The 26,680-nt window shown below is 34.7% G+C and overlaps 1 protein-coding gene across 2 annotated transcripts in view; it reads right to left on the reverse strand.

The window, feature by feature from the left end:
- Positions 1-13,960, reverse strand: part of MDM2 (MDM2 proto-oncogene) — a 33,404-nt gene extending 19,444 nt beyond the window's left edge. Inside the window, exons 1-8 of one of the 2 annotated variants that reach the window (XM_052001034.1) lie at positions 11,537-13,960; positions 10,980-11,030; positions 10,720-10,804; positions 9,234-9,308; positions 5,943-6,076; positions 4,410-4,459; positions 1,400-1,467; positions 1,184-1,277 (exon numbers count right to left, since the gene is read on the reverse strand). In XM_052001034.1, the coding sequence (XP_051856994.1) occupies positions 1,184-1,277; positions 1,400-1,467; positions 4,410-4,459; positions 5,943-6,076; positions 9,234-9,308; positions 10,720-10,800 (502 nt within the window). In that variant the 5' untranslated portion in view covers positions 10,801-10,804; positions 10,980-11,030; positions 11,537-13,960. The remainder of the gene's footprint in view (positions 1-1,183; positions 1,278-1,399; positions 1,468-4,409; positions 4,460-5,942; positions 6,077-9,233; positions 9,309-10,719; positions 10,805-10,979; positions 11,031-11,536) is intronic. The other variant, XM_052001033.1, reaches the window with a different exon arrangement.
- Positions 13,961-26,680: the final 12,720 nt, after the last annotated feature.

Raw genomic sequence — 26,680 nt, forward strand, 5'->3', positions numbered from 1 at the left:
CTATTTATTTTATCTAAAAAAAAAAAAAAAAAAAAAAAAAAAAGCAAAATTAAGCTTTATTAATATTTAATAAAGTTTAGTACCAATATTCTCACTTAAGATGTATCACATATTATGACTAACATCTGAGGTATTCTAAGGGAATAGTGGGAGAGACACCACACAAAAGGATTGAGACTGGCATTCTCATTGCTTTATTTGCTTTCAGCATATGATAACACATTGTAGCTGGTTAAGTGGATATACAGTATTGTCTGAGTTTATCTAGACTAACCTCACAAAATAGACAAGTGGCTTAAAAAAGATTCCCACAAAGAAACTATGGATTGAAGATAATGTTAATAATGCATGGGCACAAATGGACAAATTGGAAGAGTTGTCATTTCTTAACTGCTTGCGGTAGCTCTTTATCAGTCACATTAGAAGATAAAAATAACAATACAATGAAATGTAATTAAATCAGGCAGAAAGTCAACCAAAATAATTTGAAGTTACTAAACTTCTTTAAAATATGCATTTCCACCCATTATTACTAATGATGTTAATGATGTACCTTAAATTATCAGGATTTTCAAAGATAATGAAGTATATTCAATTGCTTTCACCAAAAATATTACTATTTTATGTACCATTAAAAAATTTAACTATTGTTTTTTATCTGTCATACTTTCACTTCTATTTTTGTGTTCTTATAATGTATGTTAACATATTAGTACAATAGGTCACATAAGCAACGTATATGTCAATGTATTATATTGAGGGTGTGTGCTTAATTTGTTTTATTAAGAGAAGTACACAGTATAGTAAGAACATATATGTACTTTTACACATTTCTAAATAATTTTATCCTTTTACATTTCTATCCAAAGATATCTTCACTTTTATTTTTTCAAATGAAGTTACCTATCAGTGGCTTAAAAAAAAAAAACTATCTTAAAACATACTGTAATAAAATTAAAATTCATTAATAGGAAAGAAATTGGAAATTAAATAGAGTTAAATAAATAAGCATTTTTCATATAGAGAGAAGATGAAAAGAAAAAAAACTCAAAAGATCCATCAGCCTAACAAACAAGAAATCCTTTCAGCAATGATTATTAAATCAACTACTGTCAATGTAAAACTTAATTTCAAGGTAGGAATGAAACAAAATTTTAAAATTAAGTTAAATATTATTATATACCTGTTTCACTATGTGTTCTCCTTCTGGATGAGGTAGTTGGTCTAGAATTAAAATTTGGTGATGGTTTCTCTTCCTGCAACTCTTGCATAGATTCCTAAGTATTCAACACAAAGGTACTAAATAAATACTAAACTTAAGAATACAATTCAGGCACAAGTAATACACTTTCCAGTGTAAAAGAATTACTGCAGTAGAATATTAAAGTTTAAAGATCACCTTTTGACCACTTCTGATTTCAAGCTGACACCTGGTTTCATTTGAAGATGTGTTTGGACTAGAAAATTCTAAAGAAAAAAATATAAATAAGGTGTTTTGAAAAGATAATTTAAACAAAAACAGCAAAACATGAATCTCTTATGCAATTGAAATCCTTGTCAAATGTGATCCTAATAGGTAGCACAAAAATATTTCTTTAAAATAGCATTTTTCCCCTTAAAATTTCAAAATTAAGAATTTATACTTTTGGCTAAGTTTGGGAGGCTGTATGATCATGGGAGCTATTTAACATCTTTAAACCTGTTTCTTCCTCTATTGAATTAATTATACCCTACCTCATAAATGTTGATAGGTTAATTGATATTATACATGACACATTTAAAATGTCAGTCATTATCATTATTAACACATAGAGTGAAATAGCCCATTATATTAGCATAATTTTACATATTATTGTTTTGGGGGAGGAAAAAGAACATTTATGATATAGAAAATAACATCTGAAGATGCAATTTCTATATTTCTCTATAAAGACTTCAAATATTATTAAGTATATCTCCATACCTCAAAACAAGAAGAATATCATTCTAATTTAATGGGTTTAATAGACTGAAGGCTCTAAAAATTTTATTATATGATGTAATAATTATTTTTAAATGTGGCATTAGGAGATAGTGCCACAAATCTCTATTATGAGTAACTTTCTTTTAGATAACTGAAGGGTAGAAATTTTACCCATATATATATATATTTTTTTACCCATACAAAGATAATATTGGACCCTTCATCAAGAACAGTAATCAGAGGATCTGGGGAGAGAGCTTGAGCTGCAAAGAAGGGAAGTTTGGGAAGACAGACAGTAGCAGAAATTCTGGACAAAGGGGATAGTGGCTGTTGGAAGTCCAGGTTGTTTCAAAGAAAAGAACTTGGAAATAATAATCAGTGTCTAACTTAAAACAAACAAAAGAGAAGACATATCATCTGTGGAAATCTAGGAAACCATTAACTAAGACTCGCATAATTCAAAATAAATTAGTATCTTAATTTTCTAATTTTAAAGTAAATTTACTGATATTTTAGAAACAAGATTAGGCCTAAGCATATATTAACTATCAAGTTTGTTTTGAGTGACAAATTATGTTACTAAAGCTTTTCAAAGGTATTCAAAGCTAAGCTAAAACTATTAAGCCTATATTATTAAGTTAGGAATGAGGTTAACATAAAGAAATGTGTTACAGTGAAGAGAGGCAAGTTTAAAGTCAGAGAACTTTGGTACCAATTCTGGCTGTGCCACTATAACACAAGGAATTACTGTACCCTCTTGGGCCTGAGGTTTCTCATTTGTAAAATGAGAGGGACTCAATAACATCTGGGGTCCCTTCTAGTTCTAAGTCTACAATTCCATGATCACAACTTTAGGTAGCTATTTATGATAACTTGTCTGCAAAATCAAAGACAAAGTAGTTGTCTTACTTCCCCTACTTCTGAGCTCTGTGGAAGTCAGGAACAATTTAGGTTGGGAGCAAGAAACTAGCCTGCTTTTTTTTTTGGACACAACACTGAAAGAACTACACATTTTACCAAGAAGTGGCTCATACCAATTTCATTGTTCCCCTCCCCATCAAAAAAATCCTTCCTCTCAAAATTAAGATCAATTTCAAGGTAATTTCAATTCATTATACAAGACTTAAGAACTTAAATATAAATTCTGTTTACTTCAGGAAATGAAAAATTCCCCTCAAATAGAGATACCATAAATCCACAGTTCCATTTAATTCCTTTGACCTTCATATAGTACTCTAACTTTTCTGCTCAATTTGCAAACATTAAAAGGTAGTACTATCAACCTATTTTTTTTCTCCTGAGATGAAAAATAAAATTAACAGCTATAAAGTCATTAATAGTTATAAGAAGAATTCACTGTAGCTTCTTTTATACTATAGCTGTACAGAGTCCGGGAGCAAGGACAAGAGACAAATACGTATGCAAAAATAATCAAGTCTAGTTCTAGGCCGAACAAACTGAACAGACTCAACCACAAGTAATGCCTGGGCAATCTATAAGCTCCAAAGGCATAGGCAGCATGGCATAATAACAGATAGTATACTGGAACTAGAGTCAGGAAACCTAAATTTAAAATTTGCTTCTTCCACTAAGTAGTGTGTAATCATGGACAAATCATTAACCTATGAGGCTCAATAGTCAGGCTACCCCAGGCCCATACTAAGCTGCTGTGAGCTCTGAATGACATAGTATTTAAGATCTTTTTAAATCACAAGCATTATATAAAGATGTCAATTACTATTATCATCTCTGTACTCTCAGAGCTTGTTGATTTTAATTTAACTTGATTTTAACACACAGAGCATGTCTTATCTTGTATCGGTGTCTTTCGATAACCTAGGGAAGGGGCTTTGGTTTCTTTTGGAGAAAGATTTCAGTCAGAAGTTAGGGAACAGGTATAAGACAGACATTCAAGCTTAGTGATTGCTAATTTCATGTCAATTGCTAAAACCAATCTGGCCTCCAGAAGTTAAGTGGAGCTGGTTAGAGAAGGGAAAATCTTGAATTATCAAGGCTACACTGAAACAGAACCACACACGGGGGACAGAGAAGCAAATTATCATTTGCCCAAACACAATGATCCATGTGGTACTGTTAAGTATTCCAAAACATGGAAATACTTATTCAATGGTCCTACTAGGACCACTGATAAAAAGTAATGCACTACTAACCAGTACATGGAATCCACTTACCAGTGTTTAAGTTCTGGCTATCCTGATTACTTCTACAAACTGAGGACTTCTAAATTATCCAACTTTTACAATAAATCAATAATTTCTAACTTAAATTTATACATGAGGAATACGAAAACTCATATATTATGAAAATAAATTAAAATCTACAATTCCACATAATTAATGCAGTATTTAATGAAAACTAGTTATGATATGCTAGAGTACAAACAATAAAAAAAAACCGCTTTGGAATTCTTTCAAAATCAACTTACCCTGTTGATTGACTGCTATCAAGTTTCTAGATATCATTGCATATAATCTCCTTGGAGGGGAATTAGATGGGGGAATAAAAAAAAATATATAACTGTAATGGAAAATCTTCACAGTGATTGAATTCATATTAATACAACCAAACATTTTAAAACAGTTATGCTACCAGGAGAACATTGTACATAATAACAGCAAGATTATGTGATGATCAACTATGACAGACTTAGTTGGCTCTTCTCAGCAATACATTGATTCAAGACAATTTCAATAGATTTGGGATGAAAATGCCACCTGCATCCAGAGAAAAAAACTGTGGAGACTGCATGAAGATGGAAACATACTATTTTCACCTTTTTTGCTTGCTTTTTTTTCCTCATGGTTTTTCCCTTTTTATCTGATTTTTTTTCTTTCACAATATTACTAATATGGAAATATGTTTAAAATGATTGTACATGTATAACATATCGGATTGTTTGCTGTCTTAGGAAGGGAGGAAGTAAGAGAAGAAGGGAGAAAAAAATTTGGAACTACAAATCTTACAAAAATCAATGTTGAAAACTACACGTAACTGAAAAAATAAAATGCTATTGAGAAAAAAAATTAAAAGGGTTTTGCTAGTTTCAACCTGAATTGACATATTAGGGCCAATCTAGAATATTATCAACAGGATTCAAAGCTATATAAAGAACTGACCTATCTTAATTAGTATTACAGTAAGCTAATAAATACAGTATTTTTAGTCTGAGGATTTAGAGAACTATACTCTTCTTAGCAGTTTCTTCTGAATTTGTCAAAACAGGAAAAACATTTCAACCTTTCTCATAAAGAATTATTCAATTTTGTTTCTGCTTTAATATTAACCTTAAGCTAGTTACTTGATGCTCTTTTTCTATTAGTTTAACATCTACAAAATATCACTTAAGTAACCAGACATATGAAAAGTATATTTGGAGACTACCATATATGTCATCATATTTCTAGTTCTCAAAAGAGAAAAATTAACATTATAATCTATGTGCCTGCTAGTGTTTCAATAAAATTACTGAATAGGAAAATGGAAGTAAACAGAATGTATAAAACTTCCATTAAAAAATCATTTAAAAATTAAACCATACACAACAGAAGCTATACTATCAAATTAATGTCATGTACAAGCAAAATAATGAATTCCAGTTGTAAGGAAAATACTTGGTCTCTAGGTTCCATTTAAATATCAAAACAAGAGTTTCATAGCAGCATGTCAAAAAAAGAAATAAGTATTTTTGAAAGTTGCTAAGATGTAGGTTCTTTATAGCAGTAGTGATTAGTAATGTATAATGGTTCAGTAAGGCTATAGTAAGGCAAAGCTGAAGAATTAAATTTCAGAATTTTTCATAAAACAATACAAAGTTTCTAATTAAGACTCTCATGACACTTAGCATGATATATAATTATAAAAATCTTTCACTAAACAAAGATGACCTTATAGGTTTAAAAAAAAAATCTAAAGTCATAGCCAGATTTTTAAATGGAGTGAATCAACAGAAACAGCCTACCTATGTTCTTTCACAGAGAAGCTTGGTACTCCAAATAGATCTCCAAGAAGGTCATCTGAACAATAAACAATGTGCTGCTGCTTTTTGTCATATAACTGTTTTGACATAATATACTGGCCAAGATAGAATAAAACCTGAAATAGAAATGAAATTTATAAATACTAAGAAACCAATGCTATAATCTAAAATACATGGAAGGAGAAAGGGAAGGAGAAAGGGAGGAAGGGAAGGAGAGCGAGAGCGAGCACATAAGAAAGTACAAGCAGTCTGTGTATTAAAAGAGGACTAATCAATGTAGCCTTCCCACCAAGGTATTCTCAGGAGTAGGTGTGGAGAAGTGGGAGCAAACAGAGCAGTTCTCTAATCTAAGTCAAAGATAAAAGGAATCCCCAATGTAACATACCCATAAACATTCAGCCTATGCTTGAAGACCTCCACAAAAAGGTAGTCTGCCACCTCTCGAGCCAGCCCATTCCAGCCTGGCACAGCTATTAGAAACTTTTTCTTAAAGCTTAAATGCCTCTTTGCAATTTTCACCCTTGCCCTAGTTCTGCCCTGTGTGAAACAAGTCCAATGCCCTTTCCATATTACAGTGCTCAAACCTCACTATCATGTCTCCCAAGTGGTCTCTTCTCCTGGTTGAACATATCCCATTCTTTCTACTGAACCTCATCAATCATGAACTCAAAATTCTGTGCATACTCTCCAGCTTATCACACTGTCCTTAAGATATTACTAACAATTGAGGTATGATTCATTAAGTAAGTCTGAAGAAGTGAGAGCAATGCAGTTTTTGCCTTTCTCTAAAATCCTGACTTTTCACAATATTGTTTCAGATAGTTGATAGATCATCTGCATTCTCAGTGATACTTCCATCAAAAGTGATTAAATTGAAAGAGTTTCTAAATACACGGATTTAGCATTTTTCACCTATAGTTTCTGTTCATTGCAGTCACAAAGCTCAAGAGTCTATGAGCACATTACCATGAGAGAAACTATCTGCTCTCTAAACAAGACAAAACAACCTCTCAGGGGATCTCATTGAAAGGGCAAGTTAAAGTTTATCTACACTCAAGGATATTTGTTTTCACAAATGCCAAAACTAAAAAACTAAAAACTTTACCAAGTACTCCTACTGTCTCCTCTCATTCTAGTTACCATACCATTCATTTAAATTCCTAAATAAGTGTGGGTTCTGCTCTCTCCCTCTCTACTTCCCTCATTACAACCCTGAATAAACACCCTAAGATCTAAGAATCTCACTAGACCAGCCACATGTCACTGCTACATATATAATAATAGATTAATCCCTCTCTTCCCTCTGTTTTTTATTTTCAACTATTGACACCCCCTTCTCTTATGAAATCTCCCCCTATTCTGCTCCTACTCTGTGATAGTTCTCCTACTAGTTTAAATATTGTCAATTTCCTCATCCACTAGTAAAATGAAATCCCCAAAGATCTGTCTTGTTTTTCTCCTAACTCTCTTTGACCATTCTCAGTTATCTCATATTCTCCCGTGGGTTCAGTTATTATCTTTATGCAGATAATTACAAAATCAGTATTATCAAAAATAATCTCTTGGGTTTCAGTACATTTCCAATGAATGATATCCAAATGTCCAAAAGAACCCATCTTTTCTCTTGAATCTGCCCTTATTCCAAACAGCTCTCTTTTTGCTGAGCACCATCCTCCTTTTCAGTCACCCAGATGCACAAATTCAAGACATCCTTGATTCTTACCTCTCTCTAACTCCACACTGTTGTCAAGTTTTCTCAACTCTATTTTCATTAAATCCCTTTCTTTCAGATTCACATAAGCACCACCTTACCTTAGACCCTTATCTATTGCCTGGACTATTCCAATAACTTCCTAACTTTTTATTCTAATTTTCCCTTTCCAATCCATCCTTCATACAATTGCCAAATAGAAGTCCAGTCATATTACTTCAGTATTATTTGCTCTAGAGTAAAAAATGAACTCCTTAGAACATGGAATCTAAAATCCTTTCTAACTGCTGCTTCTCCTTCCAAATATCTTACATATCCTTTTATTCATGTACTCTCTCTTCCACCCAATCTGGCCTAATTCTGGTTCTCTAAACTTAGTTAAAGCTCAGAAATCTTAGATTCCTTCCAGACACAATCTTAGTGCCATCATCTCCTTCTGAAAGCCTTACAATTTTTCCTAATCCCTTTTGCAAGTAGTTAATTAAATGCTGTATTTCCAATCTCCCAATAGAAAGCATGCTCTTCAATACCAAATCTATTTTCACTGTTTCTGAAACCTTGAACCTTTGCATGTACTAGGTACTTCATAAATGTACAATGAATTGAAATCTAACGTTTCTTTGGAGGCATAATATGAAATTGGGGAGGGGGGGAAGATAAAACCTAAATTATTGGTCTTAAAACTATTTAACTTGATGAATTTTAAATAAGCATGTAGACTAAAAACAAATGCTACTTAAGAACTCCCCTGGTTGGGAAGGTAAAAATAATGAAAATCTTCTTAGATAATCTTCCTCTTTCCCCTTCCTGGTGAACAACAAAGTGACCTATCTCTTCTGATAGATCAAGCTCAAGGGAAAGAAGCACTCTAATTCCTGCTTACCCAACTATATGATAACTGAATCAAGGCAAAAGTAGTGAAACCCACAATAGGTATAAAGTAAAACCAAAGACTTCTGCTAAAAGTCTCCTTCCTTCTCTTTTACCCATCAAAATTCCACAGAGATTCTTTTGGATTAAAAAGATCTTTTTAAAGAAAATTATAATTACCCCAGGGAAGGAGAGTAATATAATGACCACAGTAGTGTAAAATTATTTTTAAATAACATGATGAGAATGAAATTTCTGACTTAGGAAAAGGAAAAGGTAATTCTACATAAGAGAATTTGGGAAGAAGACCACAACTTTGGATGTGATACCACTGTAAATAGAAGAATAATCCATGAGTTAATATGCAGTTCATATTATATAAAGTGTCCACAGCTCAATAGTACTTAAGGTACAAACATTATCTTTCCTATGACCTCCCTGTCTCTTCCACTTGAAACTTAATACTAGTATTTTCCAATTAGTAATAAGAGCAGTATATTAAAGTGTTACACATCTATAAGAAGAGTCAAATACCTTCCATTATTTCATCTTCCTAGCTGCTGAAAAAATTCCTCCACAATGCTACTATTTCACCATTACTGCATTCAACTTTAGGCTGAACAAAAGAAATTTAGTTGTATTTCATCTCGAAATACAACTTACTTCCTTTATAGTCTCTAAATATAACTTACCTCCTTCATTGTAAATGTGTCTTTCTGTGCACCAGCAAACTTCAACAACTTCAAGAGCAATGGTTTTGGTCGAACCTATAAAGTAAAAAATGATCTATAACACTTAAAAATATTTCTACAAACATGAGTTTCTTAATACTTAATAACACATAATAATAAAAATAAATGAAATTATAAAGTATGGTATGGTAGTACTGGATTTGGAGTAATAGGACTCAGATTCAAAACTTTGATTTGCAACTTCTGGGTCTCACCTTATTCATCTGCAAAACGAGGAAACAGGACCAGATGACCTTTATAAATTCCCTATTAGTTCCTAATCTATTCTTTAACCAGACACCCTATGGACTGTCATGGAAGTCTAATCAAAGAATCACAGTATCTAGAATTTTACAGATGAAGAAGATGAGGTCCAGAGGGGGAGGGAGGGAGGGAGGGAGGGAGGGAGGGAGGGAGGGAGGGAGGGAGGGAGGGAGGGAGGGAGGGAGGGAGGAAGGGAGGAAGGGAGGAAGGGAGGAAGGAAGGAAGGAAGGAAGGAAGGAAGGATTTATCAGAAAATAGTTCTAGTTAAAAAAAAATTTTTTTTTCCCTAGTTCTTACCAACCTACTGGATCACAATTAAACAACAATAGGCACACTGTTATGGGTTTTTTCCATTCAAATACTAACAATTATACTGTTTAACTTGTGGAGCTATGAGATCACAACTTGAGGACAAACCAGTACAACCTGTGCTTATGGAAATAAATTCATATTTGAATACTAAACAAATATTAATTTAAAAAGCAACTTTAAAATATAAAAATATAATAAATGTAAACGCCAATTTTCATAAAAAGTTATTCATAATCTTTTTTTAACAGAACTTAAAAGCAAGACAGATAATAATAACAGAATCAATCAATGCCTGATCATAAACCTCTGAACTTTTTCAGTATCTACTATGAGCTATACTACAAGATAAAAGGACTGACACCTTAAGTTACAAGGAAAAAAAAAGACTTCTCTAATTTAAAATGTAATAAACATTGTAGACTTAAAAAGAAAAATTGCTCCCAAAAATCTTTAATTTATACTATACATTATATAAAATTATTATGAAGTACATCTTGACCAGTCATATTAGTCATTTTAAGCTAAAAATTTTAAGACTCTCAAAACAGCTAAAAATGGAGAAAGAGAAAAACTTAAGGCAAAAATCTAAAGTATAAATTTCAATTCATTTGCTAGTTTTATGAGGGAAGGAAAGAGGGGAAATCCTTACTCCGTAAATGCTATCCGAAATAGGGCTAACCAGTCAAAATTAAGATTCTGATTTTTCAGCACAGAGTTGTTTGAGGGGGACAATTTTATCAAAGTCTACCTACAATGTATTTAGAAGAGAAAAATCAAATTATGATTTTTTTTTGGGTTTTTTACTTTTAGTTGAAAGCCCCATGCACAAAAAGACCAAAGGAAGCTGAATACTTTTGATAAAAATACTAACCAGAGCCTCTTGTTCCGAAGCTGGAATTTGTGAGGTGCTTAAGGCACCATCTGTGTCAGAAGACATTTTGGTATTGCACATTTGCCTAAAATCAGGAAAAGAGAAACACAAATGACACAAATGTAAGAAAACCTAAATCGCTTAACGAAAGACACAAAATAAGACGCTAACCAGTCACAAATGAACAGAGGAGTAAAACGATCCAGAAAAAGGGCATAAGAGAGAAACCCCGGGCTTGCTGGGAATGAAAAGCTGCTTACCTGGATAAAGACGGGTGGAACTCTCTCGGATCTGACAGGAGACCACAGCTCCTAAAAAAACACAAAAGCCGGCAAGTAACGGCGTTACTCCGGCTCGAGTTTAAATACCCTCAGCGAGCAGACAAGTCGGGACTTAGCTCCCCGGGACGTCCGCCTCCTGACGTGTCCAAACATGACCAACCAAAAGAGAAAAAGCTGACTCAACGGGCGGGCCGGCCCAGCCCCACGGACCGGTGCGCTTGTTTGGGCTTGCCGGAGAACCGGCACCTGTTCGCGCTGTCCCCCAGCCAGGCGGGAGAGCCCGCCCCTTCTCCAGCCCCGACTTCCGGTTACCTTTGCCCCGGACGCGGAGACCCCCGCCCCAATCCCGTTTGGTTCTTCCTTTCCCTTCCCGCCGGTGGTTTCAAACCCGCCCCTTTGCCCCCACCCTCATGGCTCGAATCCGGCGCCGCTAAGCCCCAGAGAAGAGTAGCCACAGCCTGGGCGCCTCTCGACCCACCAAGCCAGGCGAGGTACTGAGTCTACCTAATCTGAGTGACCCGGGGCCCCAGGCTCACCTCCGGCTCCAGAGCTGAGGGGAGCTTCTGGCCGTGCTGGCGACGGCCCGCTCCCCTGGCGGAACGGGGCCCTACAGCCCTCGGATGGGGGTTTGTGGCGCCATGTCCGGCTTCGCGGACCCTTGGAGGGCTGTGGGGGGAGGGGGAGAAGAACCGCGGCGGCGTCCGCGCGCCTAGGGAAGCCCAGAGCGGGCCCGCGCTGGAAGCCGCACAGGTCTTCGTGCGCGCTGCCGGGCGTCGGCAGCGAGCGCGCGTCCTTCCTCCAACGGCCCGCGCCGGAAGCCGCGCGCTAGGCGCGCACCCCTCCCCCACGGGCTACCTAGGGATCAAGTGGACCCGTGCCGGAAGCTGCACGGATCTCGCACGCGCACGCCTTTCACCCTCACCCGCCCCGCCAGAAGCCGCTGCTACATTCTCCGGGGTTCTGCGCGCGCCCCAGAACGGTACACGCGCCTGCGGGGCGACGGTGGAGGCTGGAATCCTGTCGAACGTCGTTATTTGTATTTATACGCCGCTCCTTGTAAGTAGAGCAGGAGAGCAACGAACTTCCCAGCCTTGTTAAGAATAATTAAAAAAAAAAAATCCACAATGACCCCGAGTAAGAACGATTAAAAACAAAGGCAGAGACCAAGCTGAAGTTTAGAGGAAGTGTCCACAGTAGAAGGACCGAAGACAATTGTTCGGTCTGAAAGTGAGAATAGGGGCAGAAGGTGAACATACTGTCAGATTTTTCCCTCTTATATGAGAGGTAGCTTTGTTGTCAGCAAGATGGATTCAAATCTTGCTTTCTCAGTAATATCTATATAGCGTTTTAAGGTTTGTAAAGCGCTTTACAAATACCTTTCGGTATTTTCGGTCCCTGTCTCAAATTATAAATTATTGCCTATTTGCTAATCTGCCTATTTGAAAGGAGTTAAATCCATGGGGAATCCCCTTGAAGACCTGCAGCAAATAATCCTTTATACATTTTTTGATGATTTGTAACAGTTTATTTACTCCCCCCTTCCAATTAGTATTCCATTTTTTCTGATTACATGTTAAAATAATTTTCAACATTTACTTTTGTAAGATTTTTGAATTCCAGATTTTTTTCCCTCTTCTCTCCCCAAGATATTAAACAATTTGATGTTATATATGTATAATCATTTTTAACATATTTCCATTTTATTCATGGTGTGAAAGAAAAACAAAAGAGAAAAATCACCAGAAGGGGGAAAAAAGTGAAAATAGTATGGGTCCATTTGCATTGTTTTCATAGTTCTGTCTGAATTTTCCATCCCAAGGCTATTGGAATGATCTTGGATCACAGTATTGCTGACAAGAACTAAGGCTGGCATAGTTGATCATCACATAATCTTGCTGTTTACTATATACAATGCTCTCCTGATTCTGCTCACTTCACTTAGTATCAGATCATATTTAAGTCCAGGTTTTTCTGAAATCAGCCTGCTGCTCCTTTATACATTCCTAAAAGCTTTACCTTACACTCCTCTTTTACCTATCTGCTGACTTATTTAATGTATGGATTATACCATCCCATTATTTGGTGCTTTCTAGAGGAAGCTGGATTTTTCTCATTTCATTGTTAATACCTGTTCAGAGGAGGAAGACACAAAGCTATGAAACAATAAAAACAAATCTGATAACAATGCAGTGCTTAAAAAAAATCATGTGTATTCTTTCATTTCAAAAATCAAAACCCAGATAGTCCTCCACAGAAAGATTAATGAGTTCTTCGGACCACAAAAATAATTTTGACCTAGCCACCTACTATGAATTGAATCTCATGATATGTGAGGTAGACACAGTTTGTTCTATTTGTAACCTATTTACCTTGAACAAAATTTGTTGGCATAGTTTTCAAGAACCTGTCTTAGCTCTATTCCTCCAAAAGTTACAGAGGAAAACCCTATGTCTTCAGTGGAGGAAACCCAGTGTTATGCTATAAAAAGCATTCACTTATACCACACTACCAAATTGACTTATGATAGAGATGAACACAATAGCCATTTGGGGGATAGTTTAAGTAGGACCTCGAGATCTGAAGTCTCCAAAGTAAAAAAAAAAGATTATAGAAGCAGCAAAATGTACACTTCGTATAAGATGTTGGTAGTGTTAACCAGGTCACTAAAAAAAAATGAACCTTGATTTGGTCTTTAGCTACCTCATCTTGCACAATAGACAGCTATCAACAAAACTAAGATCCAGACATTCTGGAACACAATTTGAAATTATGTAAGTAAAGTTATTTATTCACATTCTTTTTAGTCCCATCTAAAATTTCATCTTAGTGCTTTTCCCTCTTTGAATTATTTTTGTATATATATTTTTTGCATGTTGTCTCCTTCATGAGAATCTAAGTTCCTTGAAGACAGAGACTATCTTTTGCCTCTTTTTGTATCCCTAGCACTTGTCACAGTGCCTAACACATAGATGTTTAATAAACATTGGTTAATTGAATGATGGGAGTTATTGGAGTTCGTGTAGACACTCTTTAGCTGCTTCATTCATTGCCGTGTCCCTATATCTTTTCTCATGATCTCACATTTTTCCCCTTGGACAAGTCATATCTACAGGACAGATTGCTCTTGTAGGTTCCTGAAGCCAAATCTCCACAACCCTGTACCTGCTCTCTACTGGGTGCAGCATTTCCCAAATTGTTTTAATCTTAAGATGCCATTGCCAATGAGGGAAGAAGGAATACTCGTGTGCTTTAGAAGTTCTAAGGAAAAAGTAAAGAAAGATTCCTCTCGAGAGGAAGTTCTCAGAGAGCTGAGTTCTTTTTCTATAGCTCCAAAGGATGACCCAGTTCTTGGAGCTTGATTGTGCTTTCTAAGACCATCATGGGTAATGCTGCTCCTTTAGCTATTCAATTACAAATTTTAGGTATACATTATTTCATCAAGCTCATAGACAAACTTCACAACTTCAACACAAAAGGGATAGAGAATGACGAGCTATTCCCATTCCTGAAAACACATTTGGTGGCTCTGTTTTTGTCTTTTGTTGATAGAACTGAGCCTATATCCCAATCCATGATTCTTAAAAGTTCATTTTACTTACTGTTAAAAAAAGAAATTAGTTCCTTTAAGACAATATTCTTAGAGAATTTTCACTGTATTACTAATTTGTGACTGTTTTTAGGGTAAATAAATGCAACCTACAAAGATGATATATGTTACGATATAACAGGAGAAAGAGATTTTTATATTCTGATGTATTTTTGACAATGGGGGAGATTCCAATTTAATCATTGGGACTTTAGTTGGGAGTATAAAATGAATAAAAAGAGATTCTATTGATTAATATTTTTGTAGCTTCCCAAAAGCAAGAAATAATAAATGAATTGGATTCTGCTAAGCATTAAAAGTTAGCAGGCCTGATGAGATTTGTAACAGAACAGGATTAACCTTTCTGAAATAGTCACTTCGGGAATTTTATATTCACCTCTTATTATTCCCTTAGAGAATTAAAGAAAGGAAGAGCTGGAGGAAAATGTTACTCCATACATGAGAAGTTCATGTAAAAGGGAGTAATTGGCTCTTTTCTGCCTTTAGCTCTGCCCTTATTATTTCCAATTTGTCCTAGCTATATCTTGTTTGCACATAGTGTTGTAACCCCCTCCCCCCCCTTAAAATGTGAACTTGAGGATTTTTTTGTTGTTCTTGCCTTTCTTTGTATCCCTAGTGCTTAGCATAAAGAGTGGAATATATAAGGTGCTGCTTAAATGCATGTTTACTACCTCAACCAACCACCTATTCCCTTAACTGCTCAGTGAGAAAGGAAGAGGAAAAAAATGGAAAAAACCAACTCCTGACAATAACAAAATTGGAAAAGTCTGGATGGAAAATTGTTTTAATTCCAAACATGATGTTTGATTTTATGCACATGTTTATATTTGAGGGGAGAGAAGGAAGGCAAAAATTACATCCAAGTGAAGATATTTAGCAACAGCAATTCAAATTTGTATAGCCTTTTCAGTTTTACCAAGTGCTATGTTCCCAAAACTAATATCCTAAAAAGTTGAATGTGAAATTATTAATAGCCTCATTTTATTTTTTTTTATTGTAATTTTATTGACAGTATATATGCATGGGTAATTTTTTACAACATTATCCCTTGCACTCACTTCTGTTCCGACTTTTCCCTTCCCTACCTCCAACCCCTCCCTTAAATGGCAGGCAGTCTTATACATGTTATATATGTTATAGTATATCCTAGATGCAATATATGTGTGCAGAATTGAACAGTACTCTTGTTGCCCAGGAAGAATTAATAGCCTTATTTTATAAAAGAAACTGAAGCTCAGGTTGAATGATCGACCCATCTTCTTCCACTAATTCTGCTTCTGATCTCTTGTGATCTAGAAAGGTTGCTAAATTAATCATGTCCCTTTTCTTAAAAACAAAAAATGGCTCCCTATTATCTACCAAATAAAAGACAAATTCTTAACCTGACACTCTTGTTCTTTCAGTATTTTACTCCAACTTAGCTTTCTACCTTTATCTTCCATTGGGGAGTTTTGTATACCCTACACTCTGTACAGACTACCCTGTATTACTTTATATACTTAATGCCTTTGGTCCTTCCTGCCATCATATCCACCTCCAGTTTAGTTGGCCTAATTCTCCTTCTTTAATGGGCATTTCAAATATCTGCTTCATGAAGCCTACCCTTATTCCCTGAACCCAGAGTAATCTTTCCTTTCTCTGAACTACCATATGGACTTTGTACTTCTCTTAGGACATATTCTATATTATATCATAATTATTAATGTACACACTTTATGAGGCAAGGGGTCATGTCTTTTGTTTTGGTCTTCAGAAGGAGGTACAAAATAGGCACTCCATAAATGTTATTACAGTCAGAAATTATAATGCCATAGTCAATGGGGGGAGAAAGGAAATAATTTCTCCCTTTTATTCTGGAAGGATTCCCTCCAAAATTCACTAGAGAGCTGGTGAGGAATCCCTGCTTTGAACATCTAATATCTCTGTCACCTTGACCCTTTGTTCATGGAATTTCAAAAATTACTTTTGCATATAATTTTTTTCACTCAATTACAATTGATTGACAAGCAGTTGTCAAGTACCTACAATGTTCCAAGCATTCTTGTAAGGCTCTAGGAATACAAATACAAAGTGTGGAAAGATCTCTCTTCAAATTATTTTAATGGAGAAGACAATGAGCCCTTTTATAAGCATATACAGAATAAAAAAGTGAATAAATTCAAATAAACACAAAGCAGGTAAGTACAGGGTAATTTGGGAAGGAGAGCACAACCAGCTGAAGCAGAGGTATTGTCAGTTTCTTTAGATTTTGGTCATTATCCAGCAGTATATGTATGACAGCTCTACTAAAACCCTGTTTGTCTGATATAGGTGCAATTTGTTTTGCAGTTTATTGCCAGTTTAGGTATTTTAGTCCTATCAATTTTCTTGGACTGCTAAAAAAAAAAAAAAAAAGTCACATTTCTATTGATACATACTTAGTTGGTCTATCAGCAGCTGTTGTTCCCCAGCATTCCACAGTTATGTATGTTAGGCAATGGGCTTAAAGTCGGGCTTTAAAACGTCAGTACTTTTCCAAGATGAACTTCTTATTTATTGCACAATTTCTAGAAACATTCTTTTGCTTCAAAGCAAACTTCAAGTTTTCTTGTAATACTTATTAACTTAGCTACTCAAACACATCCAGAATGGACACTTTCATTACAGTCCAAAGACATCTTTACATCTGGCTTAATTTGTGATAACTGACTAATCTTTATTGAATGGTAGGAAACAAAGTTTATCTGGGAGGGGACAAAACGTTTTGCAATACATTTTTCATCGTAATCAAAGATAAAAATTCCAAAGATGACCCAAATTCCATTATATCCATTGAAATAACAATATGCGAGTAATTTATTTTAAAGGAAAATTTTCAGTAGTTGTAGAATCTAAGTAAATTTGAATTGTCTTCATACTTCTTGTTTTGTGGGAGCACTATCATAATCAAGATTTTATAAGAGTACTTAAATTAGAAGAACTAAGCCTAGTCCATTAACAACATGGATCACAAACTACAGCCTTTTCAGCTTACTGAGAAATTTTTTTGACTTTGTGGAGAATATTTTCAATTGTCTGTGACCTTATCAATGTGGTTATTTCCTGCAATGGTCTCAAACCATCCATGTCTTTTTGCAACTCTTGTCCATTGAGCCTTCCTTTAGATTTCTAGATATTGCACAAATACCAATTGAATACATGGTCTTTCCATTAGACATCACTAACTCTCAGTAAGAAATTTTTTAATGGTAATACATTTTTCTGATGTAATCCTTTTTCCTCTAAGTTCTCCATTTGTAATATATAATGTTGTCTACTCATATTCATCATCTGCCACTCTTCAACTTAATTTTTTTTGGAGATGGTATTCCTTGACTTGCACCCAATGTAGAATTTTGGGAAGCATATTGGTGTTAACAAAGGCTTATCTTTTTTTTTTTTTTTTCAAGAAGAAATTTGAAGTCCTAAAAAAGAACAGTGAAATTTCCTGAAGACAATCCATTCTGCCCTCCTTCTTTTGTTCAGCTTGGGCCTATGTCATATCCATTTGAAATGTCCCTCCAAAATACATATACTGATGATGAGCCCTGTGGATTATCCAGCCCACTGAATATGATAGTAACTCACTTTTCACTCACTTGCTTTTTCCTATGTGGATAGATTAACTGAATTATTTTTGAGTAATTATGGAGGATTAAGCTAAAATTAGCATGGAACTATATTAACATAAAATGACAAAAAAGTATTAAAAAGGGTTATATTGAGCTATTTTGTTCAGTAAAAAAAAATACCTTTCAAATCTGGAAAATTTGAATTTTGCTTTATCTAAGGACTAGTAAAAACAAAGGAAAACTAGAAGGATGTTTTCAGTTACTTATGTTTCATTTACTATTTAATAAATATTCCCATATAAAAAAAATAATACATGAAAAAATGTTCTAATTCACTACTAGAGAAATTCAAGTTAAAGTATCTCTGAGATTTCACTTCATACCCATGAAATTGACAAAAATGACAAAATGGAAAAATGACAAATTGATAGAGAGACTAGGAAGAGAAGGGCACATTAACAATTGTTGGGAGGGCTATATATTGGTCCAGCCATTTTGTAAAGTAATATGGAACCTTATATGGAACCATGTCCCAAAGTCACTAAAGTATGTATGCCATTTGATCTGATGATGCTACTACTAAGCATATATCCTGAAATGATTTAAAAAAAAAAAAAAGAGGACAAGGGCCCATATGATACAAAAAAAACATTCATATGTTTATCCTTGAGTATAATAGAATACTATTGAATCTTTTAAAAAAAAAAAAAAAGATAGGATGGTTTTATAGTAAACTAAGAAGATCTCTCTAAACTATGAACCAGGAAAAACAATTTAATGACAATATCACAAAGAAAAAGGGTTTTATAACAATTGAGAACTCTGACCAATACAATGACAGGACTAGAACAAAGAAGGTAAAGCATATTACTCTCCATGTCTTACCAAAGGGGTGATGATGGATTTTAAATAAAGAATGATGAGTACGTTTTGTTTTGGTTTTTAAATTTTTATTTATTGCACTGAATACAAATAAGAAAAAAATAGAAAAAAAAAGGAAAATGAAAAAACAAAATATTGGCATGTGCCCACAGAACATCAGGGAGGATTCAAAATATATAACAATAAATTTCCATTTCAAGAAAGCGTATGTAATAAAATAAATTATAATCATGAAAGGAATCTTTGCTTTCTTGTAGGTTGTTATTTAGATTTCTACTATACACATTTTTTTACTTTAATCTTTTTTCCCCTTTTTCATCCCACTCCCCCCTACTACCCCCAAGCAGATTATAGTTAAGCAAAACTTATGTATATATATATATATAGATACACACATACATTCATATTCATCCAGACCCATACACATATACATAATCTGTATACACACATATATAGAGCGACATGCATACATATCTTCAAAGACACATACATTTACCCATATGCATCTAAAACAATATTAATTATGGCTGATATAAAAGGTAGATGTCTCTTTTGATTGAATCTTTAAGTTTGACTTTGTCTACGATTAGTGATTACTAGCCCTACTTTTTTTTCTTCTAATAATTTTTATTCTAGATCCTTGATAGTATTTGTATGTATCTCTTCTTTCCTATCCCTGCTAGTTCTTCTGCTCCTTACCTTGCCTTGCTATTAGTTAATCTCCCCCCACCTGCAGATCCCTCCCTTGTCTTCTTCCCCCACCTTTTGCTTCCTCCCCACCCCATCCTTGCCGTCATTACTTTATAGCTTTTGGAGGATTCCATGCCCTTTGTGATATGTATGTAGCGCTGCCTATTTATCCTATTCATGATGTAAGTTTTCAGAACTACTAGCCTTCCTCTCTCCTCTATGTCTCTGTCTATTCTTACTCTGCACCTCATCTGTATAACAATTACTATTTTTACTGAGTTTTGCTTTTCAGAGTCAGATCATACTCAGCTCTGGCCCAATCCTTTCTTTTGAGCTACCCAATTACTGATGTCAATCTTAAACATATAGTATACATTTCCATGTAAAAAAACATAAACAATTTGTCCGTATTTAGTTCCTTGAAATTAATCTTTGATATTGACTCTTACATGTTAAATTTTCTATTAAGTTTGAGTTTGGTTGAAAGTCCTGAAAACCTTCAAATTTGTTGAATGTCTTTTTTTTTTATTTAATATTAGAGTAATTTTGCTGAATATGATATTTTTGGCCACAGGCCTCGTTCTTTTGCTTGTTGGTAGATATGATTCCAGGATCTGCAGTCTTTTATTGTGGCTGCTGATAATTTCTGTACCATTCTATTTGTAGCTCCCAGCATATTTGAATTATTTTTTTCCTTGTTTCTTGTAAAATTTTCTCTTTGATCTGGGATTTTTGAAATTTGGCAATAATATTCCTATGTGTTTTCCACAAAAGATCTCTTTGAAGTGGTTATCAGTGAATTTTGTATATTCCTACTTTCCTCTCATATTCTATCACTCCAAAACAATTTTCTTGGATTATTTCTTGTATCTTTGTGTTAAGATTCTCCTTTTGGTCATAGCTTTCAGTTGGTCCAACTATTCTTATATTTTCTCTTTTAGACCTGTTCTCCAGATCTGTTGTTTTTCTTATAAGATGTTTCACATTTCTATTTTTTCATTCTTTATATTTTGTTTTATTATTTCTTGGTCTCATATCTTCACTGGCTTCCCCTTGTCCAATTCTAATTTTCAAAGAATTATTTTCTTTAAATTCTGTATCTTCTTTCTAGTTGATTAACTTTTTTCATAATCTCCTTGTTCTTTCTTGGATGGCTTTTAGTTAGTTAGTTTTTTAGTTTTTCCTCAGTCTCTCTCATTTGATATTTAAAGTCTTTTTTGAGTTCTTACATAAATTCTCTCTTGGAAGGGAGCCATTTAGTACTCTTTGGGGTAGAAGAAGCTTTTTTTTTTAGTTTAGTGTCCTTTGAAAATGAGTTCCCATCTTCTTTATTCCCATAGTAAGTTTCTATGATTGGGTTCTTTCTTATTTGCTGGTTCATTGGTTCATTTTTTTTTTTTTTTAATGAGAAGTATTAGGGAAAACACTTTTAATCCTGGGATGGGGAAGGGATGGTGCCTCTAGCTTCACTTCAGTTTTCCCCTCTGACCTGGAATCCCAAATCAAAAGCTCCACCTTCCTGCAAGTGCCCACAAATAACAATGCCTCTGCCCCACTTGTTCTGCACTCCTGGTATGCTGGTTCTTGCCTAATGGTTGTCTTAACCATTATAGGTTGTCCAATATTTAAATTCATATATTTTGGTAGCTCCTCCTTCTTCCATTATTAGGATTACAAGTGAAAAAACTATAAAATTATAAGTTGTAAACTTTCCTAAGCTCAGAAAGATAAGTTAACATTGGGGTTTTTTTAAACTTTTTTTAAAGAATGTTTTTATTTTGTTTTTTTCTAATTATACACAAAATTATTTTTAATTAATTTTTTAATAATTTTTGAATTCCAAGTTCCATACCATTTGTCCCCTCTCCCCTCCTTGAGAAGGCAAAGTACTTTGATATAGATTATAAATGTACACTCATGCAATACATGTTTTTCCATATTAGCCATGTTGCAAAACAGAACATAGATTTTTAAAAAGAAACTTCAAAAAAGTATTCTACAATCTGCATTCAGACTCTTATTAATTCTTTCTCTGAAGATAGATATAAGCAGGAATTTTTGTTCAGGTAACATGCATTTGTAAATTATCTCTATAGTGTTTCTTGGTTGATGATAGCTATATTGATAATGAAGATTTTCCCTAAGAACAAATCCTATTCACTAACCAGATGAATGGATTTTATTGATTTAAAATTAATTTTAAACACCTTTGTGAGAGTAAAATTTCAGAGTTGAGTTTTCCCAATGGTTCCATCTAAGGGCAAGGTGATAAGAAATTTATTTGATCAATTGGAAGGAGTTATCAGTCAATCAATCAACAATTATTAAGCACCTACTATGTGCTAGACACTTTGATGTAATGCTAATATGATAATAGGAGGAAAAAGTGTTACTTAGAAACTTTAATTACTTCAAAAGGTATTTAGAAAGTTAAATGAAAAAACAGAGGTCTTATACGTAGATTGATTCTTCTTCTAAAGAGAAGAGGACTATGTTAGCAATGAAAGTAGGAAAAAGGGGAAGAGGAACTTACTATTTCTCATAATTGGATTGAGAAGAGTATTCAAATATACTGTAAAAAGTTCTTATTTACAGAATACTTAATGTCTGATCTTGCCAATATTATATACATTATATACACCATATAAATATAAACATTGGTTATTGTGATTTTCAATGCTCCATTCTATTTTAGTTGTGATTACTATGTTTATTGTTCAGTCATTTTTTGGTCCTGTCCAACTATTCATGATTCCATTTGGTATTTTCTTGGCAAAAATACTGAAGTGCTTTGCCATTTCCACCTCATTTTAAAGAAAAGGAAACTAAGGCAAACAGGGTTAAGAGACTTGCCCAGGATCACATAGCTAGTAAGTGTTCAAGCACAGATTTGAACTTAGGTCTTCTTGATTTCAGTTTAGTGCTCTTCCATTTTGCCACTTAACTGTCCCCCACAATCACAATAGCAGTTGTAAATCTAAACTTACAGAACTTTGTGTGTGTGTGTATTTACACACATATGTACATAGAGAGTAGATATGTATTTATGTGTGTATGTGTAAATATATAGATATACAAAAAGATTTACACATATTTCCTAGTACTATTAAAGTAAAACTAATTGCATGCTTTATTGTGAAATTAGATAATACCAACAGTTAGAAAAATGATCTCTTGTAATTTGATATCTGTTAAGTTATAAACTCAGTTGTTAAAGAGCTGTCTAAAAGCTGCCTTCCCAAGAGCACATAAACATGAAACAAAGGTCGAGTCCATTGGGAATCAGATGAACCATACCCTGATCAAAAAGACAGAGGAGCATTGAGTACACACAATTTGATGTAGAAATACATTAAAATCAATACAGTTGATTTTTGAGGATAAGGGCATGGTTTAGGAGAGAGGGTAATTCTGGGGACATTGTAAAGATTCTTTTTTTTTTTTTTTTTTTTTTGGCTGAGACAATTGGGGTTAAATGGCTTGCCCAGGGTCACACAGCCAAGAAGTGTTAAGTGTCTGAGACCAAATTTGAACTCAAGTCCTCCTGACTTCAGAACTGCTGCTCTGTCCACTGCACCACCTAGCTGCCCCCACTTACTGATTCTTAAAGAAGGATTGAAAGTAGGTAAAAAAAGGAAAACTAGAATCTAAGGGAATGCTTAGATCCTATAAATAATTAGAAAGTGTCAGAACAAGTTCTGGTATATCAATGTAATGGAATATTACCATCCCATGAGAAATAATGATGATTTCAGAGAATCTAGAAAACATGAAGTGAAGCAACAGAACCAAGAGAACAATTTAGACACGGATAATATTGTAAAGAAAAACAACATTGGAAAACTTAGCAACTCTAATCAAAGCAAAGACCAACCATATCCCTAGCATATTACCTACTTCCTGACAGATGTGATGGATACAAGGTTCAGAGAGACAGATTTTCTAGACCCAACTACTGTGTGGATTATGTATTTTTCTCCTCTTTCTTTTCTAATTAGGGAGAGAAGCTGTCAACAAAAATGGAGGATTAGCAAGTGATACTAAAATGAAGAGGGTATGGAAACATTTTTTAATGCACAAAAGAGAACAGAAGGAAGCATAGAGAAATAGGATAGTTTTGAAAGTAAGATATAGAATTATATATATATATATATATTTTAATGAGACCTGCTTTAAAAAAAAAGAGACCTGATCACACAGAAACACAAGAATACTAATGATTTGTTTTAAAATTGTTTATTCACTTTATTTCTGGTAAATATATCAATTTACAAGCTATTTTAGTGTTTAATTATTTTATTTAATCACTTATTTATATATGTATTTATGTATGTCTATCTTCATAAGACACAAGGAAAATCACTTTACTTCCAAAAACTTTTATGGAATTCACTAACCAATGCAACTTACACCACCCAAAATACAATTTTATCCCTAGAATAGAGAAGATGATGATTGAAGATCAGAAATCTTGAGTGTTAGGAACAAGATTGCTTATTTTAGCAATAAGGTCTAGTGTATGAGTAGTATGGCCTGAAAAGTAATTAATCTAGTCTGTCTAGTCTATGTCTGTCTCTCCTCTCCAGATCTCAGAAGAAGTGATACTGTGAGCTCTTTGGACACCCACATGATGATCATGTTTCTGATTCTTTGCAAGAGTTGAGTCCTTGGTATATGCTGCCAGGCCTGCATGTCTCATTCAGGGGTGGCTACCTGTTTTTTACATCAGGCTTTAATATAAAGGCTTTTACAAAAGTCAGTTGACAAAAATCAATATATGATCTATGACCAAGATTAATTGTGGCAATATGCTAATGTTGATGCTATCACTCCAAGACAATGATACGATTGCAATAAACACTTCTATTAGCATACATATTGGATCATTCTATTAATAAACAACATAGGGATATAGTTAATACAAATTCCATCAATACATTTTTTACTTACTAGTACACTAAGGTGTACTTACCTGTTCTGGTTTCTATTCTTAATTTCTATCCCATTTTTATATGTAGCTTGCATATGATAAATTTGTCCTTGTTTATGTTGTATAATTATTCTTAGTTCTTTTTACATGTGTGTGAATGATGACAGTCTCTGCCTCCTCATATCTTCTATTTCTTGTCAGTATTCTTCACTGAACTTAGTACAATATCTATATAGCCTCAGTAAATGTCAAGCTATAAATGAGGGAATGTAACAGGAGTGACCAACACTAATGAATGGAGTCATCTGGATTTGTTAAGCTAGATTCAACCTGAAGTCCACAAAATTCTGTGGATTCCTGCTCTAGCCAATCCCTACAGACTTTAGGTCAAATAAATGTAATACTCTATTAGGTATAATCATAATTATACAAACTTAATCCTCCCCACTCCCAATATGTGGGATACATAATCCCCCTTCCACCTTATACCACTTTAGACTCTGGAGAAGGGAAGGAGAGAGATCCATAGTGTAGCCCGTGGAGCACAGTCTCAGTTCTAAGTTCAAAACTCTTCAGGCTTGAATCACAGGCTTCTCAGGGCTGCCACGCTGAGCAAGGAGCTGCACCGCCCTGCTCGTGATCCTGGCACTGTGGTTTGAATAGCCACTCAGTGGGGATAGCCTCCAGGCCCTAAGACTGAGGAAAGCAACAACACAGAATAGAAACAACCCCCAACAGGCGGAGTAAGGGAGAGCAGAGGAAGCCAAGTTCTTACCTTCTCATTGGTTCAGTTCATGGTATACTTCTGAGGTAAACTGGGATCTTTACTGCTGGACACAGCAGATAAATGAGCAGCAGAAAGAGTGATAGGTTTATTCTGGTCAGTTTTAAAACTAGGTAACCGATCAAAGGACGCTATCCCCACCCAAGAGGAAGGAAATCCAGGGGGCTCCACACTAGGCATCAAAACAGGCTCCAAATGCTCCTGGAGGAGTCTCTATGTCAAAGGACCCAATCATCCCCAGACATGCTATATTGCATCAAATGTCACAGTGATAGCAATCATTTAGTGCTGAGAACTCTTGTGGAGAAAAGTGGTAGATTCAAGCTTTACAAAAGAAAAAGATCAATCGGCTTTTGGCATTTATCTACTTGTAAAATCTTGGGTTAGTTAGATCACCTTGCAGTATGGCCCAGTAGAGGGTGCTGGGTTTATCATGGGAAGACCCAGGTTAAAACCCTTGCCTGCCACTTGCAATCTCAGTTCCCTCCTCTGTGAAATTCCCTCCTCTGGGAATAAACTAGATACTTTTAAGCTTTGAATATATGACTCTTTGATAATGACAGATTAGGGAAAGTTTTAAAAACAGGTTTTCTTTGCTGCAAGGGAATAATCTTTTTAGCCATATTCACAAACTAAGTCCTGAAATTCTTGAACTCTTAAGTGACCTAATGGCAGCCTTCTATCATAACTTAGGGGCTCAACAATCCTTCCATCTATTGCTCACTGATTACCTATTTGTTTTTTCTCTCCTAATCCCCTACTTCCCCTCCCAAACTATTTTCACAGCCCATGACCTGCTTCACTAAAACGATTACATCATTCTCCCAATATTTCCTCAGTTCTATCCCTTTATACCTCGAAGCTTTTTATAATCATTTTAGAAACCAATTTTCTTTTCCTATCTGTCTCAAAAGAAGAGGAAAGGAAAGAGGAATTTCTATAGTGCCAAATGCTTTACAAATATTTCACAAAACCTTGCAAGGTAAATTCTGTCATTGTTTCCATTTTACGGTTGAGGAAACTGAGGGAAACAGGATTAAATGACTTGCCCAGAATTAGGAGAATTTGAGGCCAAATTTAAACTCAGTCTAATGCCAGGCCCAGAGCTCTGACCAATGTCACCAGCTGCCTCTACTATAGAAGAACTATTTGACTATTATTCTTTTTGTCAAAAAAGAGAATTTAAACTATTGTGGG

The sequence above is a fragment of the Antechinus flavipes genome, chromosome 5, assembly GCF_016432865.1.
Source record: "Antechinus flavipes isolate AdamAnt ecotype Samford, QLD, Australia chromosome 5, AdamAnt_v2, whole genome shotgun sequence".
NCBI lineage: Eukaryota > Metazoa > Chordata > Mammalia > Dasyuromorphia > Dasyuridae > Antechinus > Antechinus flavipes.